The following is a 12,500-nucleotide window of genomic DNA, read 5'->3' as shown; positions in this document are numbered from 1 at the left end:
GTTCCCTTTAGACATCTCGTTAGAATCCCTGATGAAGTCTGTTTGATCAGACGAAACTAGAGGGAGTAGACTAATATAGAGTATGTGAGGTTCTACGTTTTCATTAGTTACTAGATCGAGTAGACCTACATAGATTATGTGAGGTTCTAAAAACTCTGTTTCGAATACGTACAGTTTTATGACTTTTAAAGATTGTAAACGAATGTTTCTTTCGTACATTTTGAGGGAGTATAAAACGGATTTCAAATTTATTGTATTTAAGTTTTCACTGTTTGTTTTTCTTTCCTTTTTATCCATGAACCTTTGCTCGTTTGACTTCTCAAGACGCCTTCAAAGCAGCTCAGCATTCCACTCACAAACTCGATGGCGCGAGTCTTCGTGTGTCCTTAATTGAAGAAGTCGAGATGGAGGAAAAGGATGACAGCTTTGAAGAAAACGCAGACAAACTGGAAGAAAATCTCACTATAATCGTTAGCGGTCTCTCGCCCTCGGTTACAGAAGATGCCGTTTATTATTACTTTGAGAATTCACGCAGATCTGGGGGAGGTGAAGTTCTCAACATTGATTTCACTGATATCGATAATGGGGAAGCCATGGTAACATTCAAAGAGGTGTCAGGTACATATTGTAAGATATTTTTCGATGCTCAGTTCTCTGGTTTGGAGAATAACGAAATCGATGCAGCTTAAAATGTTATAATTGCCAAGACCCAACTTTCCTACTCTCTTGTCTCGTGTCGTCGTCCTTTTATATGTCACTAATTTGTCAAGAAAAAAAAAGTCTTGCCTACTATTGATATATATAGTAATTAAAGTCCTTTTGTTTTAATAAGACGCAAATTGGTGACGGTGAGGTAAAAGGCCTCCGTCAGCACGGTTTAAAGATGCGAATGTGGCATTGATCTGCTAAGCTTTCAAACAACTGCATTGGTGGTACCACCGGTTGGTAGTGATAATTCTAGAATTATCCAAAGCACTTGTGTGGTTATTTTCCCAAGCATGTTCCTGCAACGCAGCGTTTTCCTTTTTGTAAAGAAAACCGGCTTTTGATGCTGTAGTATCTTACAAGAATGCTATGCAGATCTATATGTGACGCGCGGAGTTATGGGTACAAAGTGAGAGATCCGCCATGTTGTATAGCATCTTGTAGTGTTATTAACTGCTTGCTCCATGGTTCAAATTTGAATGGTGTTTATCCGAAGATCTCGTGTGTTTCTATAATAGCCATCCGATAGTGAAACTTAACAGGCAAATGCTCTTTAAAACTTGTCCCAAACCGATATCCTTCCATTTCAAGTAAATTAAGGGATAGGGTAGATGGCGTAAGATCGTTGTTTGCTCCGTAAAGGAAGGTTTGGCGAAAATATGACTTGGAGTCTAGAAGGAGTCTAGAAGAGTCTATTGGTAGCCAGTGACCCTAAAAACGCCACGAACATATTCTTGCTCCTGGGCCTTAGAATCACAAAAATCGGTTGGCAGATATTCATCCCTCGTAAGCAACATTTTAGCTACATGTTTCTAATGGAAGATAGGCCAGGGAGTTATCTGTCAGTATAATATGTGGGTTTTCGGTAAAATTTGGTCTCTAAATTTCTCTGGTCGGCCCTGTAGACATTTAAATCGAGAAAGGACAAACATTTATTAGCTTCACGTTAGGTGATGAACTGAATAAACGGCTCAACTGAATTCAAATGCAAGGGAAGGCATTCTGCGCTATTGCCGGGTATCGCAGAGCTGAGATGTTTTACTTACTAATAGCTTTGTTTTTCAATAGATTTGGAAAGACTCCTGAAGGGCGAGCACAAGATTAACGAGAAACCTATAAAAGTAAGAAGACGTCTTCCCACGAAAAAGGTACCACCGGACCCTGTGAAAGTACACGTTCAAGGACTTAACCTCGAAAAGACAAGTAAAGATTGCTTGGCCTTATACTTAGAAAAATTCAGCAACGTGGAGGTAAAGGAAGTGCACTTTGGTTTCAACGATAATGCGCTGGCTGTCTTTGAGGAGGAACCAGGTAAGAATGCAACCACCTATTGCTTCATGATTGCTTCTGTGCAGAGTGTCAACTAATGAAGTCTGTAAATGAAAGAGAGTCTTTCAAGAAATACTACCCAAGAATTTTATATCCTGACAAAAAGTAGAATCTATCGAGAATCATCAGTACCAAGTCATACATAAATTAACGGCGACGCAATAATGACTGCTGAGCTTGTCAGTATAAAATTACTGAAAACGTTTTAAGTCTGTCTAAAACTGATACAGATTTCCTTTCATTTACATAAACGTTTCATTGGATTTTCTTCATTAACATATCTTGTATTATAAAAATTAGCAGGGGACACAAACATTCAATGTGGGCGTTTAGTAAGCCATATACGATAGTCGAGTCAGTGTTGCATCGCATTTTACAAATCCTCGGATTCGACTCCAGTTTGCAACTGTGATAGAGCACTGCTTATCGTATTCTATCACAGCAATTCCTGTTATCACGGAATTATTAAAAACGAGATTTGGGGCGATAGAAGACCGAAAGCAGTGAATTTATTAATTTCCTGTTTTCAGACTTTCCCACTCTGTTCGATAAAGTGCGCAAAGACAATAAAGGAGTGGAAGGGAGCAAACCACGTTTGGAGCGCGTGCCAGTCTGCACTTGTATCCAGGTTACCGGACTAAAGGAGGAGTCATCGGATGACATTGTAGGGTTATATTTTGAGAACGAAAAAAGAAGCGGCGGAAAGGACGTTCAAAAGGTGGAACGAAAATGGAAGGATGAGGCGCTGGTGTTTTTTGAGGATCCTTCAAGTAAGAAAAGTATCATATTGATAATCGATAGTAAGACGCCCCACCTCTACTTACCGATATCGGTTGAACAGTTTGCTCTCTGGTGTAACCAAATGTTTCAAGTATGAAGCAATGTAATACTCCTGTCCTTATGGAATTTCAAAATTTCAAAATTTTGATTTAGCGTACGAGTAAATGAGAAATTGAAAAATTTTAGAATTAGGATATGTAAAGGCATCAAGGAATGACGGGGCATTTCATTTACCGATTTTACGGTAAAATCATACAACACATCAAAGTCTTAATTTGGTTTCACGTTAACATGATATGTTTGCACGATAACTTTTATTTTAAATGGAGAACTCGGTCACTACACTCTAATGGATAACGTTTCAGCCTCAGTTTTATAAGAAGTGATCTCTTATACTAAATCTGTCATGGCAAACAATGAGGGACACGCATGCGCAGTACGTAGCGACACGCTTAAATTATATCGGGCATAAATAGAGAGACTTGAGTGAAGAAAACTATTTTTTTTGCATACCTCTTCAAGACTTTGACTTTGACTTTTTCACTAGTATCAATCTCATCCTGTTACTTAACATCAATAGCCTTTCTTTGAGACAAAAATTACTCACTTTCCATCTTTATCCTCCACGGTTTTGAACCTTAAAGTAGAGCTTCTACTTTGGTAAGAAAAGTATGGCGGAATGTTGTTTCCAGCTGAATCGTCTTCGAAAAATTTAACTTTGCAATTCTGTGGTATCAATAAGAATTATTTTTCCAAAAGTATGTCGTTCAATATTTTTGTCCTTTGGCCATTTCAATTTCAGCAGGAAAAGAAAACAAACAGCGGTTACAAACATTTTCATTTTATACTTGACGTTTCGTATGTTGCAACATACATCATCAGAAGTGACGGTTAAAACTGTCACACAAAATTTTAAAAAACTAGAGCGAGGCACTGGTGACTAGTTAAAAAGTGTGATAACAAAATCGTAACTTCCGGTAGTTGATACTTCCGGAAGAAAGTAATAAAGAAAAAGCTTCTAACTACCAATGTTTTCATTAAGAGAGGGTTTTAAGTCACTGATTAATAGCGTTTCTTTAATTTTACACTGCAAGTCGGACATTCCAGTTGCGAGGATTTCAAAATGGTCCCATTTGATGTTATGACCGGTAGAAATAGTATGGTCTGCAACAGCAGAGGCGTGGCCGACTTGTGTGAGAGCTTTGAACTGGAGTGCCCGACTTGCAGTGTAAAATTAAAGAAACGCTATTAATCAGTGACTTAAAACCCTCTCTTAATGATTGGTAGTGAGAAGCTTTTTCTTTATTAATTTCTTCCGGAAGTATTAACTACCGGAAGTTACGATTTTGTTATCACACTTTTTAACTGGTTACCAGTGCCTCGCTCTAGTTTTGTTTAAAATTTTGTGTAACAGTTTGAACCGTCACTTCTAATGATGTATGTTGCAACATACGAAACGTCAAGTATAAAATGAAAATGTTTGTAACCGCTGTTTGTTTTCTTTATGTCGTTTAAGGCCACGGAACTGTTTTTCTATCAAAGTCTCTGTACACCAGAGAATGGTACTGAGAATGAATCTAAATCCTTGCGGTGAGATCGCGGGAAAATTAAACAGGAGAAAATCAAATTTTCAATACGTCCGTGATCGTTCGAAGAACAGTACACTTTCATACGCTAAGAATGTCCAACATTTCGCCTGAAGAGAAAAAAAATCGATTTATTTGTAAGTGGAAATTTTCCAGATAAGTCCTTATAGAACTGAGGGCTCTTCGCTGTTGTAGATAACCGTAAACTCGACGGGGCCGCCAGCTTTGCTTTCCATTTTGGACTGCATGCAAATTTCTATAGCAATGATCATCCAATAGCATCTCGCCAAAGGAAGAAAATAGTTGATAGCTCTAGAGACTGCTCTGAAGTGACTTCGCTTCCTCATGTCCCTCATTCCTTGCCATGTGATGCAGGTGTTCCATAATTTCCAGCTAGCTCATTTGGTTAGGGCGTCGCACCGGAATCGCGAGGTCACGGGTTCAAACCCCATCGAGGTCCTGAATTTTTCAGGCTTCTCTACGCAATTGTAAAAATTGCGTTCATAACTGCGAAGATCATAGCTTCACTTGATTTCATATCCGTAGTTTATATATGATTCATTTCATATACCATTTCATCATTGTAAAATATAATGTTGGAAACAACCGGCAACGGTAATAACGTTTACACGCATGTTTTGTTTGTTTGTTTTTTTCCTTTTCTCTTTTTACCCATTCATTCAAGCAATAAAAAAGATTTTGGCCGTCTTAGTTTTAACTCCGTGTGAGTTTAAAACAATCCATGTGTAAAGGCTTGGAGAGACGAGTGAAAACTGAGAAGATAGCTTCTCACATTTAGTCCTTCATCAAATCTCAGGTCTCACATGTTTTATTGCGTGAATTTTAGGTGTTCAAAGTGTCAGCCGAAAGGAGCACAAACTTGAAGGGAACAAACTCACCGTCGTGGCTTACTATCCTTTCCTACATAACAACACGAAGAAGAAAACGGAGATACCACTTGATTCTCATGTCCTTAAGTTCATTCAGAGCAACCACGATCGTGAGCTACAAGAGGTTTCCAAGGAGCTCAAAATTCAAATTGAAGATTCAAAAAGTCTCGAATCTAAGGTCATAATTTCGATTTCTCCTGCAGGCAACAGAAAAGATTGCAATCAGTCATGGCATGGAAGGGTGCAGGACTTAAAAACTGCTAAAAACTGCTTAAAAACTGCTGGCTGAATTGCCAGGCAAGTTAGTAGACGTTTTGAGAAAACCTGAAGTTTCAAAATTTATTCTTGATCTTTTCAAAGAGAAAGCCATTGGTGCAGTGCTTCTTTACGATCAAAGCCAAGTCTCTAATGAAGTCACTGTTGTTGGTGTGGATTCCACTAATGCAAAAGAGGCAGAGAAGATACTGCTGGATGCTGTTCGAGAAAGTAGTCTCCGTTTGACACCTGAAAACGCTACGCTCATTCAAAGTAGTCTTTGGAGAGATTTCAAGTCTTCAATCGCGCCAAACTGCATGGTACACGTATTTGAGGATATCTCTTGCAGCACAGTTTGGATTGGTGGGATAGCAAGTTACGTAGACGAATGCTTTGACAAGATCACTGATTTTTTGGAAAGGAACACAATTTTATGTAAAACAATCCAAGCAGAGTACGGTATCACATCCTTTCTCTCCGAAGTATGGAAAACCAAGATCCAGGAAATAAAGACAAAGTTCGCTGATTATTCCATCGACATAAGGACCGCCCCAAACAGACAAGGTATCGAGGTCTCTGGTGCTGAAGCTGGACTACAAAAGTGTTTGCCACAAGTTCGTGTACTTATTGATTCTATACACAAACACTCAGTTCAAGTCGACAAGCCCGGGATGAAGAAGTTCTTTACGAAAGAAAAAGGGAAAAGCATACTCAAAAGCACAGGGGCAAAACACGGTTGCATAATCATTGCCAAGGAGCATAACGAGGAAGAAATTGAAGCTCACCAATCGATCAATGAAGACGAAGTCCAGGACCAGGGATCCACGCAAAAATTCGTTTGCAGCTATGTTACAAAGCAAGGGAAAAAAATCTCGGTCTTAAAAGGCGATATCACAAAAGAGAACGTGGATGTCATTGTCAATGCGGCAAATGGGGAGTTGAAACACATCGGAGGTCTTGCAGCAGCTATCGTGCAAGCAGGCGGTAAAGAAATTCAATTTGAATGTGATAAATACGTAAGGAATAAGGGCCCTCTTCTTGAGGGACAAGTAATGGTTTCTACAGCCGGGAAGTTAGCATGTAAGAAGGTTATACATGCCGTTGGGCCAAAATGGGATTATGAAGCTACTAAACAGGTCAGAGACGGTGACGAAACAAAGCAGGAACGGTATCTAAAATATGTAGTTACAAAATCAGTCAAGGAGGCAATGAAATACAACTCAATCGCTATTCCAGCCATTAGCTCAGGAGTGTTTGGCTTTCCGCGAGACCTTTGTGCTAAGGTCATTTTGAATGCCGTCCTTGAATTTTGCGAAGAGAACGCTGCGTGCAGGCTATCAGAAATCCGTCTCATCAACAACGACTCCACTACGGTGCGTGCTTTCGAGGCAGAAATGAGGAAACGATTTGCAGCTGAAACGGAATTCAGAGATCACAAAGATCACTCACCTGATACAGCAATTGCACTCAGAGCTACTTACGGTCCAGGTGTATTTGGAATGTCAAAGACCCCAAGATATCTTAATTCTCCACAGGGCATTCGCATCACCATGAAAGCTGGCGACCTCGCTAAAGAGCAGGTAACTGAGAGAAATAACTTTCAGAATTTGGTTGCTCAACGTCAATGATCGATATTCAAATGACAACTGGGTATCTTGAGCGATTTTGGACGGTGTTCCCATCGATGACATTCGTAAAACAGACCGAAAAAAGCTTAGATAAATATCGGGCAGAGGAAAGATTGTTTCTCACAAGAATTTTTTTTTTTTTTGGATTCACCGTCACAAACGGGATTGCATTTTTTTTCGCACCCCCTAAGATCAAACTTAACAGTTATGTTTTTGTTTGTTGTCTGTAAGTTTTCTTTTATTTTGTTCATAACTAGGCTGACATAATAGTGGGAACAGCAGCCTCTAACATGAACTTAAACCAGAATCCATGCGCAAAGGCGCTCAGCAGGGAGGCTGGACCAATCCTTCAACAGGAATGTTTCAATATGGGTCACGTAGCTGTTGGTGATATTGCTGTCTACAATAGTCCAGGAAATCTCCAATGTAAGGCAGTCATCTTTGCAATATGCTGCAAATGGAGTAAAGTCGGAGCAAGAAAGGTAAAACTTCCTTTGGATTGTGCTTGATAATTTTTGTAGTCGTTCTTGTCTTAAATGATAGCTTGTTTAACCAATGATATACATATATTGTGACCGCTGCACAATCTGAATATTTGTGGTTGAAACTACTTGCTATAAGAAAGAAGCATTTGCAGCTAAGGGAACAGTATGTTGAAGCACTGAGACAAAACAGCCCTAAAATGAGTCAATTACAACTGAAAAAAAAAGGAACACCAAAAGGGAGAATTAGTATCCAAATGCAGTTATCGCGTTTGACCAGTAAGGTCCCTTTATTGCCACAGGTTCTGAAAGGTCTCCTACAGAAATGCCTCCAGACAGCTTCCACCAGAGGAATGGCATCCATTTGTTTCCCGTCCATTGGAACTGGTACGCTTCAGTTTCCCCGTGTAGAAGTAGCCAAAATATACTTTGATGAAGTGTTATCATTCAGCCAGAAAAACCCACAGACATCAATCAAAGAAGTAAGGTTTGTGCTTTACGACCAAGATGCGCTTACTCTCCAGGCTTTTGACACGGAATTAATGAAGAGGAAGCAAGGCAAAGCCCCTTCGCCGGTTAAACGGCCCCAGTCATCTTTTACCGCGAAAGGTGCGTTTTCTACATTGCGAGAACGAAGTCAGGATCATTTAGAAACAACGGTCGGTTCGCTCTGCTTCAAGGCACACCCGGGAGACATCACAAAAGAGAAAACTGAAGCTATCGTCGTCATTTCGAACGAAGATTTAGACATTGGCAGAGGTGGGGGAGCTGGGGCTGCAATTTTAAAGGAAGGAGGTCAATCAATTCAAGACGAATGCTCTCAGAGAGGACCCCAGCCACCAGGATCAGTTGTCATCACAAGAGCAGGCAACTTGAAAGCGAACTCAACTCTGCACATCGTACGTTCTCAACAAGTGACTGTAGACAGCATAAAAGCATGGATCGTATCATGTCTTCAGGAAGCCGAGAAAGCAAAGATGTCATCGATTGCATTTCCTGCCATTGGTACAGGTAATCTTGGCCTAAGTTCAAAGCAGTCCGCCCGAATTATGCTATCGGCGGTTCGAGACTTTAGTGACCAGCAACCTTCTTCAATGCAGATCGTCAAAATGGTAATTTTCCAGAAGGAAATGATTAAAGATGTTCGGTCAGCAATAGAGGAAGCTTCAGGGAATGTCTCACAAGAAAAGCCCAGTTGGTTTCGGCGAGCCGCCAACTTCCTGGGCCTCGGAGGATCTGACCAAACACTTGCATCTGCACCTGCAAGGACTACCCTCAACGATTTGGAAGCGAAATTTGAGCTCGTTATCTTCGCTGGTTGCCAAAAGGATCTCCAGAGATCAGTTAATGAGATCAATGAAATTATGCAAGATAACTCCAAAAGGCAAGTAATTGAGAAACCGGCACTTACAATGTTGTCTTCGCAGGATATGCAAAAAATCCACGCGCTGGAATTAAAATACGATGTCAAGGCAACTCTTGAGAGAGAGGTTGGGCGGATAGTGGTCTGTGGAGAGACTGATGACATACTGAAAGCAATGGGAGAGATTTATAGCCTTCTGGATCATTTGAAAGAGGAAGAAGTCGAACGCAAACAAGCTGAGGTCTTGTCAATGGTTATCCAGTGGATGTACAAAAATGGTGACACGAGTGCGTTTGAAAAATTTGAACCTCTTGTAAACGCAAAGATTGAAGTTGCCTACGTTGAAAAGAAATCTGGAGTAGTGATTGGAGATGGACATTACCGAGTAGACTTCCAGTCGATGATTATGAAGGAGACTCAAGCTTCCGGCATTACTGACGTCCGTAGAGTAAACAACAGTAAGTTAGATGCAAACAACTGGAATATATGTGATAAGAAGATAGGGGGCGTTACCCACTATTTAAAGCGCTGGACTAAGGGTTTCGAATGCCGATCTGACTACCAAGAGGATTTTCTGATGGTCCGGAATTGCTGCCTAGCAAACTATTGAACACAGACAACTTGAAATCTTCACTTCCAATCAATCAAATCTCATAACGACCCGACTGAGCATAATAATGAATAATAACGTACTAGTTGTTTTGCACAAATTCCATAAGAATATGGTCAAAAGAGCTTTTCAACAATGAGCAGTAAATCATCGCTGAAAAATCCAAACCAGTTGGCTTCGCGATCACTGAAACTATTTCATTCATTTGTAAGAGTGGGATTTGAGCATGGGCAAAATATGTAACATTTCCCAAGAGAAAAAGTCTGGGCTTTATTTAAAATGAAATCTTATTCATGAAATTGAGCATAGTACCTGGGATGTTCCTATTAAATTCAAGTGACTTTAAGTAAACGTCCCATTTGTTAATGGCGGACAGAATACTATCTGTTTTGTCTTTGCGCTTAAAAGACCAATCAGTCTCATTTAAACGTAATACTTTTTTTCGTATTTTGTCCATCCAAAGCTAGTTGTAATAAGATAATCAACACGAAGACAAAGGAATAGTTTCTTTTCCACCAACTTTGGGAACTTGCTCTTCATGCGAGTAAGTATTTGCCCACGGCAAAAATAAACCTCTAAGCTACAGACAGATAATGTTCGTGTGACATCTAATCTATTCCTTGATCATCATACAGTTAACAACGTGACTTTACTTAACGCTATCTGGAAATAATGTTATGCCCATTGCAGTTAGCATACAATGACAGATAGTTTTATATTTTTCTTAAGGTGACCTACTTCCAAAACACTGGACTCCACAGCCAAAGGATCCCAGTGGTTTTGAGAAAACTGTACATCTCTATCAGCTTGATCCAAGTAATGATGCAAAGGAGTATCAAAGAGTTGAAAGTCAGTTCCGAAAATCATGTCAGAACAATATTGTAAAGATAGAGCGAGTTCAGAACCCAGCTCTCTACGCAACATACGCCATTCGAAAGAAAAAGATCGATGAAACAAAAGGTAGCAATGAAATGAACCTCTTTCATGGCACTGATCACGATACCTGCGAGCTGATTAACCACAAGGGTTTCAACAGAAGTTTTCACGGAAAGAATGGTAAGAAAAGTAGACCTTTATGTGTGTATCTCTAACCTCCTCGGTTTTCACTCACGTAGCTAGACGGCAGCCAAGTCCGTTTTACCGAATCGATTCCGGTCGTGGATCCACAACAACTTTGACAATGTTATGATGTAATTTTACCATCAATAAGAGGACAGACATAAAAACTGGCATCAATAGGACATTTCATGATGACGCCATTTGACTACAGGTCCCAGAATACTTCAGGTTTTGCTTGTCTCATGCTAATTAGAGCTATTGTTATTTTAATCCCACTGGGAATACAAAATTTAAATAAGAAAAGAAAATCAAACTGAATTCCGGTAGTTGTTGTCAAACGACGCTATCGTGTAAGTTGTCTATTTCTCTTTTAAAACATCAAATATGGGCACGAAGTACGTGCAGAAGCGATGATGCTACATGTTTAGTTTAAATTTTGTTTAGCGGAATCATGCTTGGGGTGGGTGAACACTGCCTGATATTAGCACAACCTTGCTGAATTGCAAAGGAAGGGCGAAAAATAAGTAAACTCTTAAAGTGTTGTTCTGAAGCTACTATTCTATCGGTCTGTCGAGGTTGGCCTAGGCCTTGGAGACAGTCAGCTGTAATAGTTTTTGACGAGTTCAAAAGGGACAAAGGGTCGCAATTCATTTCCACATCATTAGCAAGTCGAATCAGCAAGGGGATATAAAAGCGATAAAACGGCATTTGAGTCAACCAAAGCTTTGAATATTAAGGTATTTTCCAGGAGCCAAATTAATATGATGGCAGGTGCATCGCACTCTTGTAAAAAAAAATACCAACAACATAGACCATAACTTCCCTCTCACAGGATTTGAGAATTCTATCGAGTTTAAAGTGCCTCTGTGATAAAAAAAAAACCACTTCGTTTTTTCCTTCAGATTTTGAAAGTGTGTTTGCTTAACACCTGACTGGCAAAATTTTGAGCTTTGATTTTTATCCAAAGGCCGTTTACTTTGAGTATTGGATTTCACGGTCCGCCATTACTCACGTTCAAAACTGGCCGATTGGACCTCGGACGGCTGGATCCAGGGAAAAGTGACGTCAGAGGCTCACTAGCTTAAAATTTCAGCGTGTGAACGCAGCTTATTATATATGCAAAGCGTGAGTTTAAAAGTCTGAAAGCCCAAAACCCCCGTGCTGCATATTAATTCTGCGGCTTACACACGTATTGCATTCTTAAATTAGTGAGCCTTTGACGTCATTTTCTCCTCGATCCAGCTCTCTCAAGAACATAATGTTAGTAATGGCGGACCATTAAATAGGAAAATTACAGTTAAAATAAAGAGGTGACTTTTTGAAATCAAGGCTTAAAACGTGGGTCACTTAGTGTTTTGTTAACACAGTTTTGAAATCCAAAGAAAAATATGAATTGATTTTTTGGTCACAGGGGCACTTTAAATGAATGCTGTGCTGTGCTGTATCTCGATATTGCAATGCTATGCAATGCTACACCTACAACCTTTATTGAGACAAGCATTCGTCGATCATTCCCAGTCCACTTCGGTTCGAACACGGAGTGATCGCGACTCCCAAACATCATGACAAATCGATATTCTCTTGCCAACATAAATGAAAATGAACTAGACGCTCCTTGAGAGTAAACTCGGTTGCCTGTCTGTAAGTGTTACAGCAGGAGTGAAATACAGTGACACTGAGTTGGGTAGTATCTGGATTTTACCGGCAGTAATGATGGGTGGGGCAATCCAAAAAAAAAAAACAAAAACAAGAAGCTTAGGAATACATTAGGTACTCCTGGTAACTCCTACAATGGAGGAAGCAGGCCAGGGGA

At 40.0% G+C, this 12,500-nt stretch overlaps 1 protein-coding gene across 1 annotated transcript in view; it reads left to right on the top strand.

Annotated features, from left to right (window-relative positions):
• Positions 1-12,500, top strand: part of LOC137991348 (protein mono-ADP-ribosyltransferase PARP14-like) — a 35,554-nt gene that overhangs the window by 9,175 nt on the left and 13,879 nt on the right. Inside the window, 8 exon segments of the mRNA XM_068836453.1 lie at positions 325-618; positions 1,774-2,016; positions 2,565-2,804; positions 5,248-5,576; positions 5,578-7,125; positions 7,431-7,655; positions 7,958-9,476; positions 10,358-10,684. Coding sequence (XP_068692554.1) covers positions 325-618; positions 1,774-2,016; positions 2,565-2,804; positions 5,248-5,576; positions 5,578-7,125; positions 7,431-7,655; positions 7,958-9,476; positions 10,358-10,684 — 4,725 coding nt within the window.

This window comes from Montipora foliosa, chromosome 1, assembly GCF_036669935.1.
Source record: "Montipora foliosa isolate CH-2021 chromosome 1, ASM3666993v2, whole genome shotgun sequence".
Lineage (NCBI taxonomy): Eukaryota > Metazoa > Cnidaria > Anthozoa > Scleractinia > Acroporidae > Montipora > Montipora foliosa.
The sequence above is the reverse complement of the archived record's forward strand: the minus strand, read 5'-3'. Positions and strand labels throughout refer to the sequence as shown.